General features: G+C 49.7%; 1 protein-coding gene across 1 annotated transcript in view; it reads left to right on the top strand.

Moving 5' to 3' along the window:
• Positions 1-26182, top strand: part of LOC139264155 (S-antigen protein-like) — a 62068-nt gene extending 35886 nt beyond the window's left edge. The window contains exon 2 of the mRNA XM_070880240.1: positions 24191-26182. Coding sequence (XP_070736341.1) covers positions 24191-26182 — 1992 coding nt within the window. The remainder of the gene's footprint in view (positions 1-24190) is intronic.
• The last annotated feature ends 1089 nt before the right edge of the window (positions 26183-27271 follow it).

Raw genomic sequence — 27271 nt, forward strand, 5'->3', positions numbered from 1 at the left:
TGGATTGGCTACTGCCAGTGTCCAGTTCCATGGCTACGGGTAAGCCATTCAATTTTATGTTTAGCATTATAGGTGGACATTTTGTCGAAAATGTGTGCACCCCATGTACTTCAGCATCTGCCTCCTCTCTCTGAGGCTCGAAATTGCTTTGATCCATAAGAATTAGGAACAGGAGCAGGCCATCTAGCCCCTCGAGTCTGCTCCGCCACTCAGCAAGATCATGGCTGATCTGGCCGTGGACTCAGCTCCACTTACCCGCCCGCTCCCCATAACCCTTAATTCCCTTATTGGTTAAAAATCTATCAATCTGTGATTTGAATACATTCAATGAGCTAGCCTCAACTGCTTCCCTGGGCAGAGAATTCCACAGATTCACAACCCTCTGGGAGAAGAAATTCCTTCTCAACTCGGTTTTAAAATGGCTCCCCCGTATTTTGAGGCTGTGCCCCCTAGTTCTAGTCTCCCCGACCAGTGGAAACAACCTCTCTGCCTCTATCTTGTCTATCCCTTTCATTATTTTAAATGTTTCTATAAGATCACCCCTCATCCTTCTGAACTCCAACGAGTAAAGACCCAGTCCACTCAATCTATCATCATAAGGTAACCCCATCATCTCCGGAATCAGCCCAGTGAATTGTCTCTGTACCCACTCCAAAGCTAGTATATACTTCCTTAAGTAAGGTGACCAAAACTGCACGCAGTACTCCAGGTGCGGCCTCACCAATACCCTGTACAGTTGCAGCAGGACCTCCCTGCTTTTGTACTCTATCCCTCTCTCAATGAAGGCCAACATTCCATTCGCCTTCCTGATTACCTGCTGCACCTGCAAACTAACTTTTTGGGATTCATGCACAAGGATCTCCAGATCCCTCTGCACTGCAGCATGTTGTAATTTCTCCCCATTCAAATAATATTTCCTTTTGCTGTTTTTTTCCAAGATGGATGACCTCACATTTTCCGACATTGTATTCCATCTGTCAAATCTTAGTCCATTCGCTTAACCTATCTAAATCTCTTTGCAGCCTCTCTGTGTCCTCTACACAACCCGCTTTCCCACTAATCTTTGTGTCATCTGCAAATTTTTGTTACACTACACTCTATCCCCTCTTCCAGGTCATCTATGTATATTGTAAACAGTTGTGGTCCCAGCACCGATCCCTGTGGCACACCACTAACCACCGATTTCCAACCCAAAAAGGACCCATTGATCCCGACTCTCTGCTTTCTGTTCGCCAGCCAATTCTCGATCCATGCTAATACATTTCCTTTGACTCCGTGATCCTTTATCTTCTGCAGTAACCTTTTGTGTGGCACCTTATCGAATGCCTTTTGGAAATCTAAATACACCACATCCATCGGTACACCTCTATCCACCATGCTCGTTATATCCTCAAAGAATTCCAGTAAATTAGTTAAACATGATTTCCCCTTCATGAATCCATGTTGCGTCTGCTTGATTGCACTATTCCTATCTAGATGTCCCGATATTTCTTCCTTAATGATAGCTTCAAGCATTTTCCCCACTACAGATGTTAAACTAACCGGCCTATAGTTATCTGCCTTTTGTCTGCCCTCTTTTCTAAACAGAGGTGTTACATCAGCTGCTTTCCAATCCGATGGTACGTCCCCAGAGCCAAGAAAATTTTGGTAGATTATAACGAAAGCATCTGCAATAACTTCCGCCATCTCTTTTAATAGCCTGGGATACATTTCATCGGGACCAGGGGACTTGTCTATCTTGAGATCCATTAGCCTGTCCAGCACTACCCCGCTAGTGACAGTGATTGTCTCAAGGTCCTCCCTTCCCACATTCCCGTGACCAGCAATTTTTGGCATGGTTTTTGTGTCGTCCACTGTGAAGACCAAAGCAAAATAATTGTTTAAAGTCTCAGCCATTTCCACATTTCCCATTATTAAACCCCACTTCTCATCTTCTAAGGAACCAACTTTTACTTTAGTCACTCTTTTCCATTTTATATATCGATAAAAGCTTTTACTATCTGTTTTTATGTTTTGCGCAAGTTTACTTTCGTAATCTATCTTTCCTTTCTTTATTGCTTTCTTAGTCATTCTTTGCTGTCGTTTAAAATTTTCCCAATCTTCTAGTTTCCCACTAACCTTGGCCACCTTATACGCATTGGTTTTTAATTTGATACTCTCCTTATTTCCTTGGTTATCCACGGCTGGTTATCCCTTCTCTTACTGCCCTTCTTTTCCACTGGAATATATTTTTGTTGAGCTCTATGAAAGAGCTCCTTAAAAGTCCTCCACTGTTCCTCAATTGTGCCACCGTTTAGTCTGTGTTCCCAGTCTACTTTAGCCAACTCTGCCCTCATCCCATTGTAGTCCCCTTTGTTTAAGCATAGTATGCTCGTTTGAGACACTACTTCCTCACCCTCAATCTGTATTACAAATTCAACCATACTGTGATCACTCATTCCGAGAGGATCTTTTACCAGGAGATCGTTTATTATTCCTGTCTCATTACACAGGACCAGATCGAAGATAGTTTGCTCCCTTGTAGGTTCTGTAACATACTGTTCGAAGAAACAATCCTGTATGCATTCTATGAATTCCTCCTCAAGGGTACCCCGTGCGATTTGATTTGACCAATCGATATGTAGGTTAAAATCCCCCATGATTACTGCTATTCCTTTTTCACATCACCGATCTTCCTCTGCCACGTGGTGGTTAGCAGGTTTTGCGGAGCTTGCAGCTTATCTGCAAGCTCTTTGGAGGTGCCCCATTGTTCCACAGCTCTTGCAAACATAACCTTTGAAGCGGCATGAATAGGCTGAATGGAAGCCTCCACAATGCCAACAAGTTGTGAATTGCCTTGCAGTCATCCTTTGTTGGGGACTCTGAGTCATTTGGGTCAACTGAGGCCTGCTGGCAGTTGCAGACTCATGGTTTCTGCCCTGTACATTTCTGCTCGCAAACACAGTTCCAGTTCATTTATGAACATTGCTAGCACTTATGTGCTGAAAGATTTGTTTGGTGTTATCACTGGTAGACATAAACGCCTGTGCTATCGCAATGGCCTTACTGAGGGTCGGTGTCTCCACAATCAAAAGTTTTCCTCGGATGGTCTCGTGTCCAATGCCCAGTACAAAAAAGTCTCTGAGCATTTGCTCCAGGTAGCCATCAAATTCACATTGTCCTGCAAGTTGCCTTCGCTCGGCGATGTAGCTCGCCACTTCCTGACCATCAGATCGCTGGCATGTGTAGAACCGATACCTCGCCATCAGCACGCTCTCCCTCGGGTTAAGATGCTCCTGAACCAGTGTACACAGCTCCTCATATGACTTATCTGTTGGTTTCACCGGAGCCAGAAGACCTGCAGACCGTGAGGAGGACTGCTCTCCTTTTTGCAGCGCTTCCTTCTCCGTCCAGCTCCTTGGCTACAAAGTACTGGTCTCGCCATTCGACATAGGCTTATATACAATGCTCCCAAGGGATGCTGGGATCTCTTGGGACTTCAGGGAATGAGCTCCCTGGTGGCGGATCATGAGAGTGCATGCTTTACAGATACACAACAATTCTTCCCCAAGTGGCCTCGCACAACAAGCTTTTTAATTAGTCCTTTCTCATTGCACATCACCCAGTCTAGGATGGCCAGCCCTCTAGTTGGTTCCTCCACATATTGGTCGAGAAAACCATCCCTAATACACACCAGGAAATCCTCCTCCACCGCATTGCTACCAGTTTGTTTAGCCCAGTCAATATGTAGATTAAAGTTGCCCATGATAACTGCTGTACCTTTATTACACGCATCCCTAATTTCTTGTTTGATGCTGCCCCATCCTCATTACTACTGTTTGGTGGTCTGTACACAACTCCCACTTGTGTTTTCTGCCCTTTGGTATTCCGTAGCTCCACCCATACAGATTCCACATCATCCAAGCTAATGTCCTTCCTTACCATTGCATTAATTTTCTCTTTAAGCAGCAACGCCACCCCACATCATTTTCCTTTCTGTCTATCCTTCCTAAATGTTGAATACCCCTGGACGTTGAGTTCTTAGCCTTGGTCACCCTGGAGCCATGTCTCCATGATGCCAATTACATCATATCCGTTAACTGCTATCTGCGCAGTTAATTCATCCACCTTATTCCGAATACTCCTCGCACTGAGGCACAGAGCCTTCTTTTTAACACCCTTTGCCCTTTTAGGATTTTGCTATAATGTGGCCCTTTTTGCTTTTTGCCTTGGGTTTCTCTGCCCTTCACTTTTACTTTTCTTCTTTCTATCTTTTGCTTCTGCCCCCATTCTACTTCCATCTGTCTCCCTGCATAGGTTCCCAGACCTAGGTTTGCTGGAAGCCTTCAGCATCTATGTTTCACAATGGACGCAGTCAATGATTTCTGCTGTCTCGTTCATTGGTACCGCCAGGTAACATTCATCAGAAGGACAGCTCTGCCCATGGTTAGAAAGTAACCATATTAGATTTGCACACCATCAGATCCCTCCAGGCCACCACCAGGGTTATATGTTAAATCAATCAGTCTTTAGTAGAGTAATGCATCAAAGCAAGTGACAGAAGCCTCGCTTGCCAAGGAAACACATTTATCACTTCCCCAGTGGCAATAATACAAGAGGCGATAGCTTTTTGTGGGATCCCGTGCTTCATCCTGAAGAGGGTTCCTCACGTCTGTCTCACTTTCTGCAGAAGAATTTCAATCGCCCCATTTAAGAACCCAAAGAGGGGAAATTTCCCCCTTCTTTAAATCCCATTAAGACCTCAAAGGTAGTTAATATGTCCTTACTATACAGTATAAATGCACACGAGGCCCATACTTGAGAAAAGGTCACTCTGTGACCAGTTACCTTTATTACCAAGACTTCAAGTGATGAAGGTCGGTGGAACTTCCCCTTTTACACCTGAAAGTCCAGGTTAGGAGTGTCTCCCACAAGTTCACCCCCTTGTGGTCAATGTTCTCAAGGTGTACAACTGAGGTCAGCTTATACATGGGTTACAATGATAATTGAATACATGACATCACCCCCCCAACAAAGTCTTATTTGGATCACAGGTTAAGTCTCTCTGGTGGTTTACGCTCCCTTGTAGAGTGCCTGAGTTGGGGCTCCGGTTGTTGGGTGCTGGCCTGAGTGTCTGCTGTTTGCGGTGCCTCAGGCCTGTCCGGACTGCCCACAATGACTGGGCTCTCCTCCACTTGGTTCCGGTGTTCGGTCACCTGTGGTGGAGTAAACTCTACGTCGTGTTCTTCCTCTGTTTCTTCTATGGGGTTGCTGAACCTCCTTTTAGTTTGATCCACGTGTTTGCGGCAGATTTGTCCATTGGTAAGTTTAACTACCAAAACCCTATTCCCCTCTTTGGCAATCACAGTGCCTGCAAGCCATTTGGGCCCTGCAGTGTAATTAAGGACAAAACAGGGACATTGACATCAATACATCACGCCCTCGCTTTCCTGTCATGGTAGTCATATTGTGACTGACGCCTGCTCTCAACAATTTCTTTCATAGTGGGGTGTATAAGTGATAACCTGGTTTTGAGCGTCCTTTTCATTAGCAGATCTGCGGGTGGAACCCCTGTGAGCGAGTGTGGTGGGGATCTATTGGCCAACAGGAGGCGTGATAAGCAGCTTTGTCGGGAACCCCCTTGGATTCTGAGCATCCCCTGTTTGATTATCTGCACTACTCGTTCCGCCTGGCCATTTGAGGCCGCCTGGAATGGTGCCGTTCTGACATGGTTGATTCCATTGCCTGCCATGAAGTCCTGGAATTCAGTGCTTGTGAAGCACGGGCCATTGTCGCTGTTGAAGACATCCGGTAGACCATGGGCGGCGAACATTGCCCATAGACTTTCTACCGTGGTAGAGGATGTGCTTGAATTTAAAATGGCACACTCAATCCATTTGAAGTAGGCATCTACTACAACCAAAAACATTTTTCCCATGACAGGACCTGCATAGTCCACATGGATGCGTGACCATGGCTTGAAGGGCCAGGACCAGGGGCTAAGGGGGCTTCCCTCAGTGCGTTGCCCAGCTGGGCACACGTGTTGCACCTGCGAACACAAAGTTCCAGGTCTGCATCTATCCCTGGCCACCAAACGTGTGACCTGGCAATTGCCTTCATCATGACAATGCCCGGGTGCTCATTGTGAAGTTCTCGAATAAACACCTCTCTGCTCACCTGGGGCATGAATACTCGGTTTCCGCACAGTAGGCAATCGGCCTGAATCGAGAGTTCATCCTTGCGCCTACGAAACGGTTTAAATTCTTCAGGGCATGCCCCATACGTGGCTGCCCAGTCCCCATTCAGGACAAATTTCTTCTCTAAAGACAGTAGCGGGTCTTTATTTGCCCAGACTGTAAAGTCCTGTCCCCTCAGTACAGATTCACATGAGGCATGTAGTGAAGTCAAGGTCACTCTGGACCTGCATCTTTATTTCACAGCTCTGGAACGCTGCACTTGCCTGAGACCTGTCCTTATATACCTGTCTCTTGCAAGTACACCCCTGATGGTAAGGTATGCTGGTGGTTACAGGTCATATCTTATTACAGTCATGTATAGCATGTTAGGATACAGTTTTATATATAATAATGTAAGATACATGACATCACCCTCCCCCAAGGTCTTATTGTCTTTATAGGTTCAGTCTCTCAGGTGGTCTACGCTCTCGCGTGGAGCGTCTGAGTTGTGGTTCAGTATTTTGCCTTGGTGTTTGTTTTTCTTTGGGTGTGGTTGCTGGTATCTCGCCTAGGCTGTCTGTTTCGATTGGTGTGATTGTTGTTGACTCAGCTGGGCTGTCTGTTGGGATTGCCCTTTCCTCAGGTTGTTCCCTCTGTCTGTCCACCAGGTGTGGTGCGAGTTCCACATTGTAGTCTGGCTCTGGTTCCGCAGTGTTGTTGGTAAATCTGCTTTTGACTTGGTCTACATGCCTCCGGCAGATTTTGCCATTGTCCATTTGTACTACCAGTAGCCTGTTTCCTTCCTTGCCCGTTACTGTCCCTGCAAGCCATTTGGGACCCCTGCCATAGTTTAGTACAAACACTTTGTCCCCTATCTCATTCCATCTCCTCCTCGAATTTCTGTCATGGTACTCAGTCAGCTTATGGCGCTTTGCCTCAATGATTTCGTGCAGACGAGATCTGTATGCCAGCAGCAGTCGCGACAGGCGACCCTGCAGCGTGGGACCTTGGATTTTAAGCATGCCTTGTTTAATGATTTGCACTGCTCTCTCCGCCTGGCCGTTGGAGGCCGGCTTGAACGGTGCCGTCTTGACGTGATTTACGCCGTGGTCAATTATAAAGTCTTGGAATTCTGCGCTGGTGAAGCACGGACCATTGTCATTGACCAATATGTCAGGGATTCCGTGCGTTGCAAACATGGTTGCGAGGCTTTCCACAGTGGTGGAGGTTGTGCTCGAGCTTTAAAATGGATCATTCGATCCACTTTGAAAATGCATCTACAACTACGAGGAACATTTTGCCCATGAATGGGCACCCGCGACCACGGTTTGGTAGGCTCAGTGGAGCTTCCCTGGGGACATTGCTGAGTTGGGCACAAATGGTGCACCTTCGGACGCAGAGCTCTAAGTCCGCGTCAATACCAGGCCAACAGTTGTGGGATCTGGCTATGGCCTTCATGAGAACGATCCCCGGGTGCTCACGGTAGAGCTCCCGGACAAATGCCTCTCTGCCTCGCAGCCGCATGACTACTCGGCTGCCCCACATCAGGCAGTCTGCTTGTAGTGATAGCTCATGCATGTGCCTGTGAAAGGGTTTTAATTCCTCGGGGCAGGCATCGCGAGCCTCTGTCCAGTCACCGGTTAGGACACACCTTTTTACTAAGGATAACGTGGGGTCGCTGGCCGTCCAGGCTCTGATTTGGCGAGCCGTCATGGGCGAACCTGTGGACTCAAAGGCATTGATTGCCATGACTATCTCACAGTCCTGTTCGTCAGACCCTTCCGTGGTCGCCAGGGGTAGCCTGCTGAGCGCGTCGGCACAGTTGTCTGTGCCTGGTCTGTGCCTTATTATGTAGTCGTAGGACGCCAGCATGAGTGCCCACCGTTGAATTCGCGCCGAGGCGTTGGCGTTTATTGCCTTGCTCTCGGATAGGTGGGACGTGAGGGGCTTGTGGTCGGTTTCTAACGCGAACTTGGCCCCGAAAACGTATTGGTGCATCTTTTTGACACCGTACACGCACGCGAGCACCTCCTTCTCTACCATTCCGTACCCGCGCTCCGCCCGCGAAAGTGACCTGGAGGCATAAGCTATGGGTTGTAATTTGCCCGCACTATTGACATGTTGCAAAACGCACCCGACCCCATACGCTGACGTATCGCATGTGAGAACTAGCTTTTCACCTGAGTCAAAGAAAGTCAAAACACTGTTGGAACACAGGAGGTTGCGTGTCTTATTGAAGGCGCATTCCTGGGCGTCCCCCCAAAACCAATTGCACCCCTTCCTGAGTAGCACGTGGAGAGGCTCCAGCAGTATGTTTAAGTTCTGCATAAAGTTCCCAAAGTAATTGAGTAGCCCGAGAAAGGCGCGCAGTTCTGAGACATTCCGGGGCCTGGGTGCCAGGCGAATTGCTTCTGTTTTGGACTCTGTTGGGCGGATTCCATCAGCGGCAATCCTTCTGCCCAAAAATTCAACCTCGGGTGCGAGAAACAGGCACTTGGATTTCTTGACTCGTAGGCCTACCCGATCCAACCGCTTTAGTACTTCCTCCAAATTACGGAGATGGGAGTCGGTGTCCCTGCCCGTGATAAGTATGTCGTCTTGAAATACAACCGTCCCCGGGATGGACTTGAGCAGACTCTCCATGTTGCGCTGGAATATGGCAGCTGCTGAATGGGCATCGATTGTACATGAAAAGGCCTCGATATGTGTTGATGGTGGTGAGTAGCTTGGATTCCTCGGTCAATTCTTGCGTTGTATATGCAGATCTGAGGTCTAATTTTGAGAAAAGTTTACCTCCAGCCAATGTGGCAAATAAGTCCTCCGCTCTGAGCAGCGGGTACTGGTCCTGTAGGGAGACTCTGTTTATGGTAGATTTGTAGTTCCCACAGATTCGTACGGATCCATCAGGCTTCATGACTGGGACGATGGGACTTGCCCAGTCGCTAAATTCCACAGGTGATATAATGCCTTCCCGCAGAAGCCTGTCTAGTTCGTGTTCAATCTTTTCCCTCATCACATAGGGCACAGCTCTGGCCTTGTGGTGGACCGGTCTAGCATCCTGTGGGATGTAGATTTTGACTTTGGCCCCTTTGAAAGTGCCCACACCGGGCTGAAAGAGATGTTCAAATCACTTTATAACTGTTGAGCAGGAGGTCCATTCCTCCAATGACATGGCATGGAGATCATCCCATTTCCAGTTTAGTTTTGCCAGCTAGCTTCTCCCCAGCAGTGCTGGGGGGGTCTCCGGGGACAATCCACAGGGGAAGTCGGTTCACTGTCCCTTTGTGTGTGACAGAGAGCATGGCGCTGCCGAGGACTGGTACAATTTCTTTGGTATAGGTCCTTAGTTTGGTGTCGACCCTTATGAGTTTTGGTCTGTCTCTTTTATGATGCCACAGTTGTTGAAATTGTTGAGCGCATATGAGAGATTGACTCGCTCCCGTATCCAGCTCCGTGTTGACAGATATCCCGTTGAGTAGGACCCTCATCATTATAGGAGGCGTCCTGTTGTAGGAGCAGCGGCCATTGATCGTGTTGACCTGCTGTACATCGGTGTCCCGGGTACTGTCCCCACCATCTTCTGGTCCGCTTTCCGACCCATCCGATTCGTATACCAGCCGAGCTGCCGTTTTTTTGCACATGCGGGCCAAATGCCCTGTATATTCACAATTTCTGCAAACAGCCTGCTGAAATTGACATCCCCTTGACGAGTGCCCACCCCCACACCTCCAGCACAGACCTGTTCTATTGTTTAACGTCTTCCCAAAGAATGAGCTGCGTCTGGCTGATCTCTCTTGAGCTTCTCTCAGTTTAGTAGTTGATTGCTCGCATTGTGGGTTGATGAGGTGTGAACAGCCGTTCCTGTGGCTCTTGATGGCTTCTGCCTGCTGTCGAGAGCCTGTTCTCCCGGTTTTGTCTGTGTGTGGGGGTAGCAGCTTGTTTAGTGCTGTGAACTTCTTGTTCCGATATTCCGTTAGTTGTCGTACCTGCATTGTAAATCAACCTCGTTTCTTCTTCCCTACCAAGAATTTCTGTGCAACCAGTGCTGCTGTCTCTAAGGTCAGGTTCTTGGTCTCTATGAGCTTTCGGAATATGCCTGTGTGGCCTATTCCTTCAATGAAAAAGTCTCTCAGCATTTCTCTCCTCTGTTCATCGGAGAACTCACATAAGCTAGCCAACCTCCGAAGTTCCGCCATGAAGTCGGGTATGCTCTGGCCCACACAGCGTCTGTAGTTGTAGAACCTGTGTCTGGCCATGTGTAGGCTGCTCACTGGCTTCAGGTGGTCTCTTACCAGTGTGCTCACTTCTTCAAACGACTTGCTTGCTGGTTTCTCGGGTGCCAACAGATCCTTCATTAAAGCGTATGTTTTCGAGCCACAGCTTGTCAAGAGATGGGCTCTTCTCTTGTCTGCCCTATCATCGCCTAACCAGTCTTTGGTTACAAAGCTTTGCTGGAGCCTTTCTATAAAGTCCTCCCAATTGTCTCCCGCATTGTACTTTTCATCTGATCCGTTGTTCGCCATTCTGTGGCTACTGTAATCCCGTAACTCGTCGCCACTGTAAAGTCCTGTCCCCTCAGTACAGATTCACACGAGGCATGTAGTGAAGTCAAGGTCACTTTAGACCTGCACTTTTATTTCACAGCTCTGGAATGCTGCACTTGCCTGAGACCTGTCCTTATATACCTGTCTCTTGCAAGTGCACCCTGGTGGTAAGGTATGCTGGTGGTTACAGGTCATATCTTATTACAGTCATGTATAGCATGTTAGGATACAGTTATATATAATAATGTAAAATACACGACACAGACTTTAATCTGACGGGCTGTCACAGGTGAGCCTTCGCTTTTGAAAGCTTCAACAGCCATGACCATCTCAGCATCATGCTCAGTTGCCCCCTCAGTCGTGGCTAGTGGGAGCCTGCTGAATGCATTGGCGCAGTTTTCAGTGCCCGGTCTGTGTCGAATTGTGTAGTCATAGGCGGCTAACGTGAGTGTCCACCTCTGTATGCAGGCCGATGCATTCGCATTTATGGCCTTGTTATTGCCCAAAAGGAACGTTAGGGGTTGTGATCTGTCTCCAGCTCAAATTTCCTACCAAACAGGTTCTGGTGCATTTTTTTTACTGCATATACGCATGCTAGCACTTCCTTTTCTACCATCCCGTAGCTCCTTTCTGCCTGGGACAGACTTCTGGAGGCATAAGCTACCGGCTGTAACAGACCATTGGCATTCACATCCCCGACCCCATAGGACGACGCATTGCATGTTAAAACAAATTTCTTTCACAGGTCATATAACGTTAACAGTTTGTTGGAGCATAACAAATTGCGTGCTCTATCAAAAACCCTTTCCTGGCTGTCCCCCCAGACCCAATTGCGACCTTTGCGTAGGAGCACGTGTAGCGGCTCTAACAGCATGCTCAATGTGGGAAGAAAGTTACCAAAATAGTTCAGGAACCCCAAGAACGAATGCAGCTCCGTTGTGTTACGGGGACTGTGTGCTCTCTGGATTGCTTCCGTTTTGGATGCAGTAGGTCTGATCCCGTCTGTTGCTACCCTCATCCCCAGGAATTCTACCTCGAGAGCTAAGAAGACGCACTTCGCTTTTTTCAGTCGCAGCCCTATCTGGTCCACTCTGCATAGCACCTCCTCCAGGTTGTGGAGGTGTTCTTCAGTATCGCTACCCGTGATGAGGATGTCGTCTTGAAAAACCACCCTCCTTGGAATCGACTTGAGGAGGCTTTCCATATTTCGCTGAAAGATCGCGGCGGCTGAACGAATCCCGAATGGACATCTGTTATACTCAAACAATCCCTTGTGTGTCGTGATGGTGGTCAGCTTCTTCGACTCACTTGCCAGCTCCTGGGTCATGTAAGCTAAGGTCAGGTCCAATTTTGAAAAAAGTTTGCCACCGGATAGCATCGCAAAGAGGTCCTCCGCTCTCGGTAGCGGGTACTGGTCTTGGAGTGACACCCGATTGATGGTGGCCTTGTAATCGCCACATACCCTGACCGACCCATCCGCCTTGAGCACCTGCACGATTGGGCTCGCCCAGTCATTGAATTCGACTGGCGAGATGATGCCTTCCCTCAGCAGGCGGTCCAATTCGCATTCTATCTTTTCCCGCATCATGTACGGCACTGCTCTGGCCTTGTGGTGTACTGGCCTGGCATCTGGGTTTATGTGAATCATTACCATGAAAGTGTCGATGCCGGATTGAAATGAGTCAAATTTGTCCAGGACCTGTGAGCATGATACTCGCTCCACAGAAGAAATTGCATTGCCCCATTTCCAGTTCATGACAGCAAGCCAACTCCTCCCCAGTCATGCAGGACCGTCCCCCGGGACAATCCAGAGTGGCAACCAGTTTTCCGAATCTTTGTGGGTCACAACTACCGTGGCGCTGCGTAGCACCGGAATGATCTCCTTTGTATATGTCCGTAGCTGTGCGTCAATCGGCCATAACTTTGGCCTCCTGGCCTTGGACACCCATAGCCTTTTGAACTGTTTAATACTCATCAGGAACTGGCTGGCCCCCGTGTCTAGCTCCATTAATACTGGGATGCCATTGAGGAGCATTTTCATCATTATCGGTGGCGTCCTGGTATATGAACTGTATATGTGCTCACTGAACTTCAGCTTCCAGCGATTTCCCCCAGTATTCATTTGGCCTCGTAGGGCTTACATCGGGCCTGTCCTCCTTGTACATCAACCTGGCTGCAGGCTTCCTGCACATACGTGCCAAGTGACCGCTGACGTTGCAGTTTCTGCAGGTATATTGCTGATACCTGCAAGCTCTGGCTGGGTGTTTGCCTCTACACCTCCATCATAAGCTGGAGGCCCCGTTGTTGGAAACAAAAAGTCCATTACCAGTCGATCATCTCTGACTGTCTCTGTAACTGTCCTTAAGCGCACCATTAACAGGTGTTGATGGCCTATTTACTGGCCGCATTGTCCATTGCGATGGCATGAATCGTCGTTTGGCTAGCTATTGTCTCTGTTGAATTCTCTCTTTGGGTTCGACTACATGCTGGGGCATGTCCGATTGCCCTTGTCTGCCTAGAGAACTGTGTGCCGCGTTAAAAATGTTGACTCCCTGGTCGTTTGCTGCATTTGAGCCAAGATTTTTGTCATACATCATTCTGGTCTCTTCCTCCCGTGAGATAAATGTCTGGGCTATCAGAGCCGCTGCTTCCAAGGTCAAGTCTTTGGTCTCAATCAGTTTTCTGAAAACCCCAGTGTGCCTGATACCCTCAATAAAAAAGTCTCACAGCAACTCCGCTCTCCATGCATCTGTGAACTTACATAGGCTTGCCAGTCGCCGGAGATCTGCCATGAAGTTTGGAACGCTTTGCCCTTCTCGCCGCCGGTGCGTGTAAAACCGATGTTTCGCCATGTGCATGCTGCTCGCCGGTTTAAGGTGTTCCCGATCAACTTACTGAGCTCTTCGAACGTCTTGTCCGTCGGCTTCTCTGGCGCTAGAAGGTCCTTCATCAGGGAGTACGTTCTGGATCCACAAACCGTCAGGAGATGAGCCCTGCGTTTGTCGGCCGAATCCTGTCCCAACCATTCCTTAGTGACAAAACTTTGCTATAGTCTCTCAATAAAGTCGTCCCAATCATCACCAACACAGTACCTCTCTTCTGTGCTGCTAGTGGCCATGCTTGCGTGGTTTAAATCCCAGTTTCTTGTCGCCAATAAGATGTCCTTACTATAGAGTACAAATGCACACGAGGCCCATACTTGAGAGAAGGTCACTCTGTGACCAGTTACCTTTATTACCAAGACCTCAAGTGATGAAGGTGGGTGGAGTTTCCCCTTTTATACCTGAAAGCCCAGGTTAGGAGTGTCTCCCACAAGTTCACCCCCTTGTGGTCAATGATCTCAAGGTGTACAACTTAGTTCAGCTTAGACATGGGTTACAATGATAGATGACAGTAATAATCTCAGGATTGCTACTAGTGCTCCTTGCTAGTCAGAGCAGGAATTGCAGGATAGCCCAGATGAATACGTGGCTTGAGGAATGGTGCAAGAGGGAGGGATGCAAATTCCTTGGACATTGGAACTGGTTCTGGGGGAGGTGGGACCAGTACAAAATGGACGGTCTGCACCTGGGCAGGACCAGAACCAATGTTGTAGGGGGAGTGTTTGCAAGTGCTGTTGGGGAGATGTTAAACTAATATGGCAGGGGGGTGGGAACCTATGCAAGGAGACAGGGGGAAGTAGAATGGGGGCAGAAGCAAAAGGTAGAAAGGAGATAAGTAAAAGTGGAGGGACGAGGAATCAAAGGCAACAATCAAAAAGGGCCACATTACAACATAATTCTGAAAGGACAAAGAATGTTAAAAAAACAAGCTTGAAGGCTCTGTGTCTTAATGCGAGGAACACTCATAATAAGGTGGATGAATTAACTGTGCAGACAGCTGTTAATGGATATGATGTAATTGGGATTACGGAGACATGGCTCCAGGGTGACCAAGGCTGGGAACTCAACATCCAGGAGTATTCAATATTCAGGGAGGATAGACAGAAAAGAAAAGGAAGTGGGGTAGCGTTGCTGGTTAAAGGGGAAGATTAACGCAATAGTAAGGAAGGACGTTAGCTTGGATGATGTGGAATCTGTATGGATAGAGCTGCGGAACACCAAAAAGCAGAAAACGCTAGTGGGAGTTGTGTACAGACCATCAAACAATAGTAGTGAGGTTGGGGATGGCATCAAACAGGAAATTATGGATGCATGCAATAAAGGTACAGCAGTTATCATGGGTGACTTTAATCTACATATATATTGGGCTAACCAAACTGGTAGCAATATGGTGGAGGAGGACTTCCTGGAGTGTATAAGGGATGGTTTTCTAGACCAATATGTCGAGGAACCAACTGGAGAGCTGGCCATCCTAGACTGGGTGTTGTGTAATGAGAGAGGATTAATTAGCAATCTTGTTGTGCGAGGGCCCTTGGGGAAGAGTGACCATAATATGTTAAATTCTTCATTAAGATGGAGAGTGACACAGTTAATTGAGAGACTTGGATCCTGAACTTGGGGAAAGGTAACTTCGATGGTATGAGACATGAAGTGGCTAGGATACACTGGTGAATGATAATTAAAGGTTTGACGGTGGATAGGCAATGGCAGACATTTAAAGATCACATGGACGAACTTCAACAATTGTACATCCCTGTCTGGCGGTAAAAATAAAACGGGGAACGTGGCTCAGCCGTGGCTAACAAGGGAAATTAGAGATAGTGTTAAATCCAAGGAAGAGGCATATACATTGGCCAGAAAAAGCAGCAAACCTGAGGACTGGGAGAAACATAGAAACATAGAAAAATAGGTGCAGGAGTAGGTCATTCGGCCCTTCGAGCCTGTACCGCCATTCAATAAGGTCATGGCTGATCATTCCTTCAGTACTCCTTTCCTGCTTTCTCTCCATACCCCTTGAGCCCCCTAACCGTAAGAGCCATATCTAACTCCCTCTTGAATATATCCAGTGAACTGGCATCAACAACTCTCTGTGGCAGGGAATTCCACAGGTTAACAACTCTCTGAGTGAAGAAGTTTTTCCTCGTCTCAGTCCTAAATGGCCTACCCCTTATCCTAAGACTATGTCCCCTGGTTCTGGACTTCCCCAACATCGGGAACATTCTTCCCGCATCTAACCTGTCCAGTCCCGTCAGAATCTTATATGTTTCTATGAGATCCCCTCTCATCCTTCTAAACTCCAGTGAATAAAGGCCCAGTTGATCCAGTCTGTCCTCATATGACAGCCCAGCCATCCCTGGAATCAGTCTGGTGAACTTTTGTTGCACTCCCTCAATAGCAAGAACGTCCTTCCTCAGATTAGGAGACCAAAACTGAACACAATATTCCAGGTGAGGCCTCACTAAGGCCCTGTACAACTGCAGTAAGACCTCCCTGCTTCTATATTCAAATCCCCTAGCTATGAAGGCCAACATATCATTTGCCTTCTTCACCGCCTGCTGTACCTGCGTGCCCACTTTCAGTGACTGATGATCCATGACACCCAGGCCTCGTTGCACCTCCCCCTTTTCTAGTCCGCCGCCATTCAGATAATATTCTGCCTTCGTGTTTTTGCCCCCAAAATGGATAATCTCACATTTATCCACATTATACTGCATCTGCCATGCATTTGCCCACTCACCTAACCTGTCCAAGTCACCCTGCAGCCTCTTAGCTTCTTCCTCACAGCTGACACCGCTACCCAGTTTAGTGTCATTTGCAAACTTGGAGATATTACACTCTATTCCTTCATCCAAATCGTTAATGTATATTTTAAAGAGCTGGGATCCCAGCACTGAGCCCTGCGGCACTCCACTAGTCACTGCCTGCCATTCTGAAAAGGACCCGTTTATCCCGACTCTCTGCTTCCTGTCTGCCAACCAGTTCCCTATCCATGTCAGTATATTAAGCCCAATACTATGTGCTTTGATTTTGCACAACGATTTCTTTAGAAATTTAGAGTTCAGCAGAGGAAGACAAAGGGTTTAATTAGGAGGGGGAAAATAGAGTGTGAGAGTAAGCTTGCAGGGAATATAAAACTGATTGCAAAAGCTTCTATAGATATGTGAACAGAAAAAAATTAGTGAAGACAAATGTAGGTCCCTTGCAGTCAAAATCAGATGAATGTATAATGGGGAACAAAGAAATGGCAGACCTATTGAGCAAATACTTTGGTTCTGTCTTCACGAAGGAAGACACAAATAAACTTCCAGAAATACTAGGGGACCGAGGGACTGAGGGTCTAGCGAGAAGAAGGAAATCCTTACTCGTCAGAAAATTGTGTTGGTGAAATTGATGGGATTGAAGGCCGATAAATCCCCAGGGCCTGATAGTCTGCATCGTGATAGTACTTAAGGAAGTGACCCTAGAAATAGTGGATGCATTGGTGGTCATTTTCCAACATTCTATAGACTCTGGATCAGTTCCTATGGATTGGAGGGTAGCTAATGTAACCCCACTTTTAAAAAATGAAGGGAGAGAGAAAACAGGGAATTATAGACTGGGTAGCCTGACATCAGTAGTTGGGAAAATGTTGGAATCAATTATTAAAGATGTAATAGCAGCGCATTTGGAAAGCAGTGACAGGATCGGTCCAAGTCAACATGGATTTATGAAAGGGAAATCATGCTTGACAAATCTTCTAGAATTTTTGAGGATGTAACTAATAAAGTGGACAAGGGCGAACCAGTGGATGTGGTGTATTTGGACTTTCAAAAGACTTTTGACAAGGTTCCACACAAGAGATTAGTGTGCAAAATTAAGGCACATGGTATTGGAGGTAATGTACTGATATGTATAGAGAACTGGTTGGCAGACAGGAAGCAATGAGTAGGAATAAACGGGTCCTTTTCAGAATGGCAGGCAGTGACTAGTGGGGTACCGCAAGGTTCAGTGTTGGGACCCCAGCTATTTACAATATACATTAATGATTTAGATGAAGGAATGGAATGTAATGTCTCCAAGTTTGCAGATGACACTAAGCTGGGTGGTAGTGTGAGCTGTGAGGAGGATGCTAAGAACTGCAGGGTGACTTGGACAGGTTAGGTGAGTGGGCAAATGCAGGGCAGATACAGTATAATGTAGATAAATGTGAGGTTATCCACTTTTGTGGCAAAAACAGGAAGGCAGAATATTATCTGAATGGTGGCAGATTAGGAACAGGGGAGGTGCAATGAGACCTGGGTGTCATGGTACATCAGTCATTGAAAGGTGGCATGCAGGTACAGTAGGCAGTGAAGAAGGCAAATGGCATGTTGGCCTTCATAGCGAGAGGATTTGAGTATAGGAGCAGGGAGGTCTTACTGCAGTTGTACAGGGCCTTGGTGCAGCCACACCTTGAATATTGTGTACAGTTTTGTTCTCTTAATCTGAGGAAGGACTATTGAGGGAGTACAGCGAAGGTTCACCAGACTGATTCCTGGGATGGCAGGACTGATATATGAAGAAAGACTGGATCGACTCGGCTTATATTCACTAGAATTTAGAAGAATGAGAGGGGATCTCATAGAAGCATATAAAATTCTGACGGGATTGGACAGGTTAGATGCAGGAAGAATGTTCCTGATGTTGGGGAAGTCCAGAACCAGGGGTCACAGTCTAAGGAGAAGGGGTAAGCCATTTAGGACCGAGATGAGGAGAAACTTCTTCACTCAGCGAATTGTGAACCTGTGGAATTCTCTACCACAGAAAGTTGTTGAGGCCAGTTCGTTAGATATATTCAAAAGGGAGTTAGATGTGACCCTTACGGCTAAAGCGATTAAGAGGTATGGAGAGAAAACAGGAATGGGGTAATGAAGTTGCATGATCAGCCATGATCATATTGAATGGTGGTGCAGGCTCGAAGGGCCAAATGGCCTACTCTTGCACCTATTTTCTATGTTTCGATGTTTCTATTACTGCCTGTAAATGGAGCAGTAAGGCCTTTCTGCTCAGGGGCAAGCGGCAGGGCTGACCCATCCACAATTGCCCCCTGGGCCAGGGGTCAGTGGGAACGGGTTTCCGCCGCACCCCGTGTTTCCACCCCACCCGGCACGCTGACCCCCTACCGCCCGGCGGCAATCCCTTTTCCACCCCACGGTCGGTGCCCCCAACAGCTTTGTGCCGGGAAGCTGCCAGTGGCTAGGCAGTATAGCTGCTCTTAAAGAGCCGCCATTTTGTTTTAATTGTCGACCTACTCCTGAATCGGTCCAACACTGGCAGCCACTGGCTTGGCCAGGCCACCAACAGGCAGCCCGGCACCCCTCTCGGGTGCTGGGCTGCTTCTCTGGCCGAACCCCTCCCTAGTGGCCCAGTGGGCTCTAAGTAGGCCTTTCAGTGTCCCTCCCCTTTAAGGGAAGAGGGATGTTGAGACGCATCAGCGCGGCGGCGCTGGACACCGCTCCGACCCGAACCCGCCCCGAACAGCTCCCCAAACCGCTGGGAGGCGATGTCAGAGGTAAAGAGCTGAATTTTCCAGCTCTTCCCTCTGACTCCCACCAGGCGGTCATAATTCGAATATCGAATTATCCTCCCCAAACGGGGTGGAAGGGAATTTCCAGCCCAAGGTGCTTTCAGACACGTGTTGCGAACTGATGAAAAACCTTGTAGTACCGTTAAGCTGCTGTAAGCCTTTAAATCCTGAAGGAAATCCCCATGGAAATTCATGGAGCACATTATCATGAGATACATATACAGTACAATCACTCCGACAATGACTAATGCACCCAAACTATTGCTAGTAATGGCTTTATTGCAGGTACAAGTTTGAGACTGACACCTGTTTTAGATGATATTGAGCTGGAAGTGCTGAGTAATACTGTCAACTTCTCAGAGCCCGAAATTGCTCACCCAAGTGCCACCCAAAGGACCGCCGATGGCCGTCGAGGTACCTGTCGGTACTTTGGGCAGGATATTCATCGTGAAGTTCCTTCAAAGAGTGGCGTATGGCAAATGAGGTACTTATGCTGCCAATCTGGGTGGCAGACGGCAGGAGTTCTCATTCTCAGCAGCAAAAGCTCTTGTGGCCCAAGTACCACCGAGGATGGAGACGGGCCCACGGAGGGGCGAAGACCTGTTAAGAAAAATCATCAAGGAAAAAAAACCCACTGGAAGTGTTATGTCTTGAATAAAGTGTCGACTAGATACTGCAAGCTCAAAGTAAGGTGTGACCGTAGACTTTATTACAGATCTCAGAGTGCCTCTCCAGCCTGTGAGGCCTCCTTATATACAGGTGCTCCCAAGGAATTGTGGGATGGTGGTTAGACATGGTATTTACAGGTTTACATACATAACAACACTCCCCCCTCCCAAAGTCAACAGTGTAACTATTTACAATGTGAGTCGATCTGGGGCCTTCCTTTCCCTGGTTGATCGTCTCGGTGCAAATGCTGGTTTTGGTGAGTCATTTGTTGGGCCCTCGTTGGGCTGCTGCGCAGCTGGCCTTGCTGGGCTGCTGGGTGCGGTGAGTCCTACTGGGCTGCTGCGGGTGATGGATTCTGCTTCGTGGTCAACCGCTGGGTCGGTTGCCACTTGTGTGTGTGTTGGAGGGTCGAAAAAGGTAGTATCTATTGTGGGTTGTTCTGGATAGTCTGTAAATCTGAGTTTGGTTTGGTCCAAGTGTTTCCTGCAGGTGAGTCCATTTGAGAGTTTGACCACAAGCACCCTACTCCTCTCTTTGGCCAAAACAGTGCCAGGAAGCCACTTGGGACCTTGTCCATAGTTCAACACAAATACAGGATCATTTATCTCAATTTCGCTTGACACATTTGCGCGATCATGATATGTAATCTGTTGAAGCCGCCTGCTCTCTACCTGTTCGGGTAGATCAGGGTGGACTAACAAGAGCCTTGTCTTAAGTGCCCTTTTCATGAGCAGTTCAGCGGGAGGAACCCCAGTGAGCGAGTAGGGTCTTGTGCGAAACTAAGCAGGACTCGGGATAAGTGAGTCTGCAGTGAGCCTTCAGTTACCCTTTTCAAACTCTGCTTGATTGTTTGAACTGCTCGTTCTGCCTGACCGTTGGACGCTGGTTTAAACGGGGTCATGAACTCCTTGAACTCGGCCTGGTAAAGCACGGTCCATTGTCACTTACAAGGACACCAGGCAGGCCGTGCATGGCAAACATGGCCGTAGGCTTTCAATGGTGGCAGCGGACGTGAATGCTGACATTATCACATATTCAATCCATTTGCAGTACGCATCTACAACCACTAAAAACATTTTTCCCAAGAATGGGCCTGCATTTTTCGACATGGACCCTAGATCACGATTTGGAGGGCCAGGACCATAAACTTAGTGGCGCCTCCCTGGGTGCATTGCTTAACTGTGAACATGTATTACATTTGTGAACGCAGGACTCTAAGTCTGCATCGATACCAGGCCACCACACGTGGGATCTGGCTATCGCTTTCATCATTACGATGCCTGGGTGGATGCTGTGGAGATCATTAATGAAGGTGTCCCTGCCCTTTTTTGGCACCACTACCCGATTACCTCTCAGAAAGCATTCTGCCTGTATAGATATTTCATCTTTGCGCCGCTGGTAAGGCTTTATTTCTTCCTGCATCTCTAATGGGACACTAGACCAACTCCCGTGGAGCACACAGTTTAGTATGAATGGGAGTCAGGACTGGCCTTGAAGCCTTGCTGCACTACAATTTATTGAAAGTCTTTTTGCTCATTATAGAAACATAGAAACATAGAAACATAGAAACATAGAAAATAGATGCAGGAGTAGGCCATTCAGCCCTTCGAGCCTGCACCGCCATTCAATAAGATCATGGCTGATCATTCCCTCAGTACCCCTTTCCTGCTTTCTCTCTATACCCCTTGATCCCCTTAGCTGTAAGAGCCATATCTAACTCCCTCTTGAATATATCCAATGAACTGGTATCAACAACTCTCTGCGGCAGGGAATTCCAGCTCCTTGGACACCGGGAGTCCATTTAATTCAACCTTCAGCATTATCGGGGACACCTTGTGGTAAATGTGTGCACCCCATGTACCTCTGCCTCCTCGGTCTGAGGCTCTGGTTCGTCGTGATCCACCATGGATCTGTCCTCCTCTGCAACATGGTGGTTTGCAGGATTAGAAGGGTTTGCAGCTCGCCTGCACATACGTTGGAGTTGTCCCATTGTTCCACAGCCCTTTGAAGCGACATGAATGGAAACGATGATCACCCCCGCAGTGCCAACAAGGTGTTAATGGCCTTGTATTCACCACCCTTGATGGTGGACTCTGAGTCATCTGCGGACGTGCAGTTGCAGATTTTAAGTCCTGCCTTGTACATTTCGATTCGAAAACAACATTACTTTGTTCACAGTACTTGCAGTAGCACTCGTGTGTTGAGAAATTTGTTTGGTATTATCACTGGTGGCGATAAACGCCTGCGCTATCTCTATGGCTTTATTCAAGGTTGGGATCTCTATAGGCAAAAGTTTGCGAAGTATTACTTCATGGCCAATGCCAAGTAAAAGAAGTCCCTGAGCATGTGCTCCAAGTGTCCTTCAAATTCGCAATGTCCTGCAAGGCGCCTTAGTTCGGCGATGTAGCTCGCCACTTCCTGGCCTTCAGACCCTTGTACGTGTTGAACCGATACCTTGCCATCAGAATTCCTTCCTTCAGGTTTAGATGCTTCCGGACCAGTGTGCAAAACTCATCATACGACTTGTCTGTGGGTTTCGCTGGAGCGAGCAGGTTTTTCATGAGGCCATACGTTGGTGCCCTGCAAACGGTGAGGAGGATCGCCCTTCGTTTGGCAGCGTTCGCTTCTCCTTCCAGCTCGTTGGCCACGAGCCACTCCACGAAGGTTTCCCAATCATCTCCCTCCAGGATGCCCACAGTTCTCTGCATTGTTGCGGTGGGGTTTGTCATCTGTATCTCGTCACCAGTTGTTATGTCTTGAATAAAGAGTCTGACTGGATACTGCAAGCTCAAAGTAAGGTGTGACCATAATCCCTTTTTACAGATTTCAGAGTGCCTCTCCAGCCTGTGAGGCCTCCTTATATACAGGTGCTCCCAATGGATTGTGGGATCCCTTGGGACTCCAGGGGATAAACCCTCTGGTGGTTAGACATGGTATTTACAGGTTTACATACATAAAAGGAAGACCTTCAGGGGACCCCACTGAGGAAAGTCGCTGTGGAAAAAAAATTGTTTACTAACCTTTTTTTCAGGATCTTCATACTGTCGGGGACAGACCAGCCTCCAGCCAACAGTCCAACAAGTTGGCGCCGACACCCGCCGACTCCTGCCCGCACCAATCTGGCATCTTGGTGGACGGGAGGTCAGTTGTGCCACTTGGCCATCCGCTGACATCAGCGGGTGGTTCCCGGCGGTTCTCCCCTCCCGCCCACTCCAGCCCATATCGAAAGTGGCACTGGGCGGATCTTCCAGAGGAATGTCGGCGATACTGGGCGGCACTGGGCGATACTGGGCGGCACTGGGCGATACTGGGTGGCACTGGGCGATACTGGGTGGCACTGGGCGATACTGGGTGGCACTGGGCGATACTGGGCGGCACTGGGCGATACTGGGCGGCACTGGGCGATACTGGGTGGCACTGGGCGATACTGGGTGGCACTGGGCGATACTGGGTGGCACTGGGCGATACTGGGCGGCACTGGGCGATACTGGGTGGCACTGGGCGATACTGGGTGGCACTGGGCGATACTGGGCGGCACTGGGCGATACTGGGTGGCACTGGGCGATACTGGGCGGCACTGGGCGATACTGGGCGGCACTGGGCGATACTGGGTGGCACTGGGCGATACTGGGTGGCACTGGGCGACACTGGGTGGCACTGGGCGATACTGGGTGGCACTGGGCGATACTGGGCGGCACTGGGCGATACTGGGTGGCACTGGGCGATACTGGGTGGCACTGGGCGACACTGGGTGGCACTGGGCGATACTGGGTGGCACTGGGCGATACTGGGTGGCACTGGGCGATACTGGGTGGCACTGGGCGATGAGTTCATCAATTTTGGGCCCATAGTACTCTTTGGTCAGGTAATTGGAGCTATATTCATGCATGTGCTCATCCAAATGTTCGTTAAATTTCAGATCTTAGCAAAAAGCCAAGTAAATAATCAACTCTTTACTGATGTTAAAAGTTTTAAAAGGCTTGAGGGGGCGAACAGACAGTCCATAGAGCACCAACACGATCATGTCAGTCACTGCTCTTTATTCTGTGCCTCACGTCCGCCTGCCTGGAAAAGCTCACCCCCGCCATTGCTGCCCCTCCGGGGCAAAAACAGAGACGGATAGCACCGAAAAACCCAGTCCCATGTCTGTGTTTGCTGTAGATTCACTGATAGAGGAGAGCGAGCATATGGGCCCAGAGTGGGATCAGAGTATTAGCCAAAAGGACACCGCACCGGCCCGCTTTCACCCCGGGCCGAAGGGACCCCGCACCGGCCTGCTTCTATCTGAGTCAGAAGGGTGTGGGTTTGAGAGCGGAGGACAGACCCCGCCCGGGAGCAGGGGAGAGAGCAGGTGTGGCGGGGATTCCAGCCCCTGTGTCCTACCCTGTACTGCAGTCTCGCGACTTGGGCCTCCCGGCTGGACCTCCTGCGACAACTGTGAAACATTCTGCCCGGGGTTGGCATCGAACGGGCCAAAGGGACCCCGAGGCTGGCGTTCAACCGGCCGAAGGGACACTGGGGCCAGTGTTGAACCGGCCGAAGGGATTCTGGGGCCAGTGTCGAACCGACCGAAGGGACACTGGGGCCAGTGTCGAACCGGCCGAAGGGATTCTGGGGCCAGTGTCGAACCGACCGAAGGGACACTGGGGCCAGTGTCGAACCGGCCGAAGGGACTCCGGGGCCAGTGTCGAACCGGCCGAAGGGACACCGGGGCCAGTGTCGAACCAGCCGAAGGGATTCTGGGGCCAGTGTCGAACCGGCCGAAGGGACTCCGGGGCCAGTGTCGAACCGGCCGAAGGGATTCTGGGGCCAGTGTCGAACGGGCCGAAGGGATTCTGGGGCCAGTGTCGAACCGGCCGAAGGGACTCCGGGGCCAGTGTCGAACCGGCCGAAGGGATTCTGGGGCCAGTGTTGAACCGGCCGAAGGGACTCCGGGGCCAGTGTCGAACCGGCCGAAGGGATTCTGGGGCCAATGTCGAACCGGCCGAAGGGATTCTGGGGCCAGTGTCAAACCGGCCGAAGGGATTCTGGGGCCAATGTCGAACCGGCCGAAGGGATTCTGGGGCCAATGTCAAACCGGCCGAAGGGATTCTGGGGCCAGTGTCAAACCGGCCGAAGGGATTCTGGGGCCAGTGTCAAACCGGCCGAAGGGATTCTGGGGCCAATGTCGAACCGGCCGAAGGGATTCTGGGGCCAGTGTCAAACCGGCCGAAGGGATTCTGGGGCCAGTGTCAAACCGGCCGAAGGGATTCTGGGGCCAGTGTCAAACCGGCCGAAGGGATTCTGGGGCCAGTGTCAAACCGGCCGAAGGGATTCTGGGGCCAGTGTCAAACCGGCCGAAGGGATTCTGGGGCCAGTGTCGAACCAGCCGAAGGGATTCTGGGGCCAGTGTCGAACCGGCCGAAGGGATTCTGGGGCCAGTGTCGAACCAGCCGAAGGGACTCCGGGGCCAGTGTCAAACCGGCCGAAGGGATTCTGGGGCCAGTGTCAAACCGGCCGAAGGGATTCTGGGGCCAGTGTCAAACCGGCCGAAGGGATTCTGGGGCCAGTGTCAAACCGGCCGAAGGGATTCTGGGGCCAGTGTCAAACCGGCCGAAGGGATTCTGGGGCCAGTGTCGAACCAGCCGAAGGGATTCTGGGGCCAGTGTTAAACTGGCCGAAGGGACTCCGGGGCCAGTGTCAAACCGGCCGAAGGGACTCCGGGGCCAGTGTCAAACCGGCCAAAGGGATTCTGGGGCCAGTGTCGAACCGGCCGAAGGGACTCCGGGGCCAGTGTCGAACCGGCCGAAGGGATTCTGGGGCCAGTGTCGAACGGGCCGAAGGGACTCCGGGGCCAGTGTCGAACCGGCCGAAGGGATTCTGGGGCCAGTGTCGAACCGGCCGAAGGGCCACTGGGGCCAGTGTCGAACCGGCCGAAGGGATTCTGGGGCCAGTGTCGAACTGGCCAAAGGGACTCCGGGGCCAGTGTCGAACCGGCCGAAGGGACACCGGGGCCAGTGTCGAACCGGCCGAAGGGATTCTGGGGCCAGTGTCGAACCGGCCGAAGGGATTCAGGGGCCAGTGTCGAACCGGCCGAAGGGACTCCGGGGCCAGTGTCGAACCGGCCGAAGGGACTCCGGGGCCAGTGTCGAATGGGCCGAAGGGATTCTGGGGCCAGTGTCAAACCGGCCGAAGGGACTCCGGGGCCAGTGTCGAACGGGCCGAAGGGATTCCGGGGCCAGTGTCAAACCGGCCGAAGGGACTCCGGGGCCAGTGTCGAACGGGCCGAAGGGATTCCGGGGCCAGTGTCGAACGGGCCGAAGGGATTCCGGGGCCAGTGTCGAATGGGCCGAAGGGATTCTGGGGCCAGTGTTGAACCGGCCGAAGGGACTCTGGGGCCAGTGTTGAACCGGCCGAAGGGATTCTGGGGCCAGTGTCGAACGGGCCGAAGGGATTCTGGGGCCAGTGTTGAACCGGCCGAAGGGATTCTGGGGCCAGTGTCGAACGGGCCGAAGGGACTCCGGGGCCAGTGTTGAACCGGCCGAAGGGACTCAATTTTTAAAATTTTAATCAAATTTTAAACTTCTTAAACAATTCGGGAAAACTCTTAAATTTTTAATCAACTTGGAGCACTTTTTTCTTTTTTTTTCTAACTTTTAAACAACTTGATTTACATTTTAGACTTGTTTATCAACTTTATCAATTTTATCTATTTATTAAACCTTCAATCAACCTGTGTAACTAGTTGTTAATAATTTGGACATACTTTTAAACTCTTAAACTTTTAAAACAACTTGGAAACCTTTGGGGAAATTTTTAACCTTGGAAACATCCCTCGGAACCCCAGCGAACAGCTGATCCTCCTAATGCCTGCCCCCCAACCAAGCCTCGGGCTGTCGACCACCAATGGCGCTACTCGGCGCCGAGCTTGCGGTCAACATCTCGCAGTAGGCAATTAGGCTCATACAGCAGTGCCTGGTCTCCAGTCGTCTTGGACCCCCTTGCCACTGGACCAAGACCTTGCTCGGCTAAGCCCGTGTGGTTGCTGGTGTGCAGTGGCCACCCCACGTTAAAAGAACTCATGCACAGGCATCTTCCACTTCGCTAATGTGAAGTTCGGGATCTGGAACATCAGGACCCTCATGGACAACTTCAAAAGCAACAAACCGGAACGCCGCACTGCCAAAGTTGCCCGGGAAATTAGACGTTTTGACATTGATATCGCCGCCCTAAGCGAGACCCAGCAGCAGGGAAAGGCCAGCTCAAGGAACAAGGTGGAGGTTACACCTTTTTGTGGAAAGGAAAACCAGAGGAAGAATGCTGCCTTCATGGAGTCGACTTTGCCGTCAAGAATGAGTTGGTCGACCGCCTCAAAGACTCCCCCTGCGGGGTTAACGAACGCCTCATGACTCTTCACCTTACCCTATCCCGGAACCAATGCGCCACAGTCATCAGTGCGTACGCCCCAACACTCGATGCAACGGATGAGGCTAAAGA

Source organism: Pristiophorus japonicus, chromosome 5 (assembly GCF_044704955.1).
Source record: "Pristiophorus japonicus isolate sPriJap1 chromosome 5, sPriJap1.hap1, whole genome shotgun sequence".
NCBI lineage: Eukaryota > Metazoa > Chordata > Chondrichthyes > Pristiophoridae > Pristiophorus > Pristiophorus japonicus.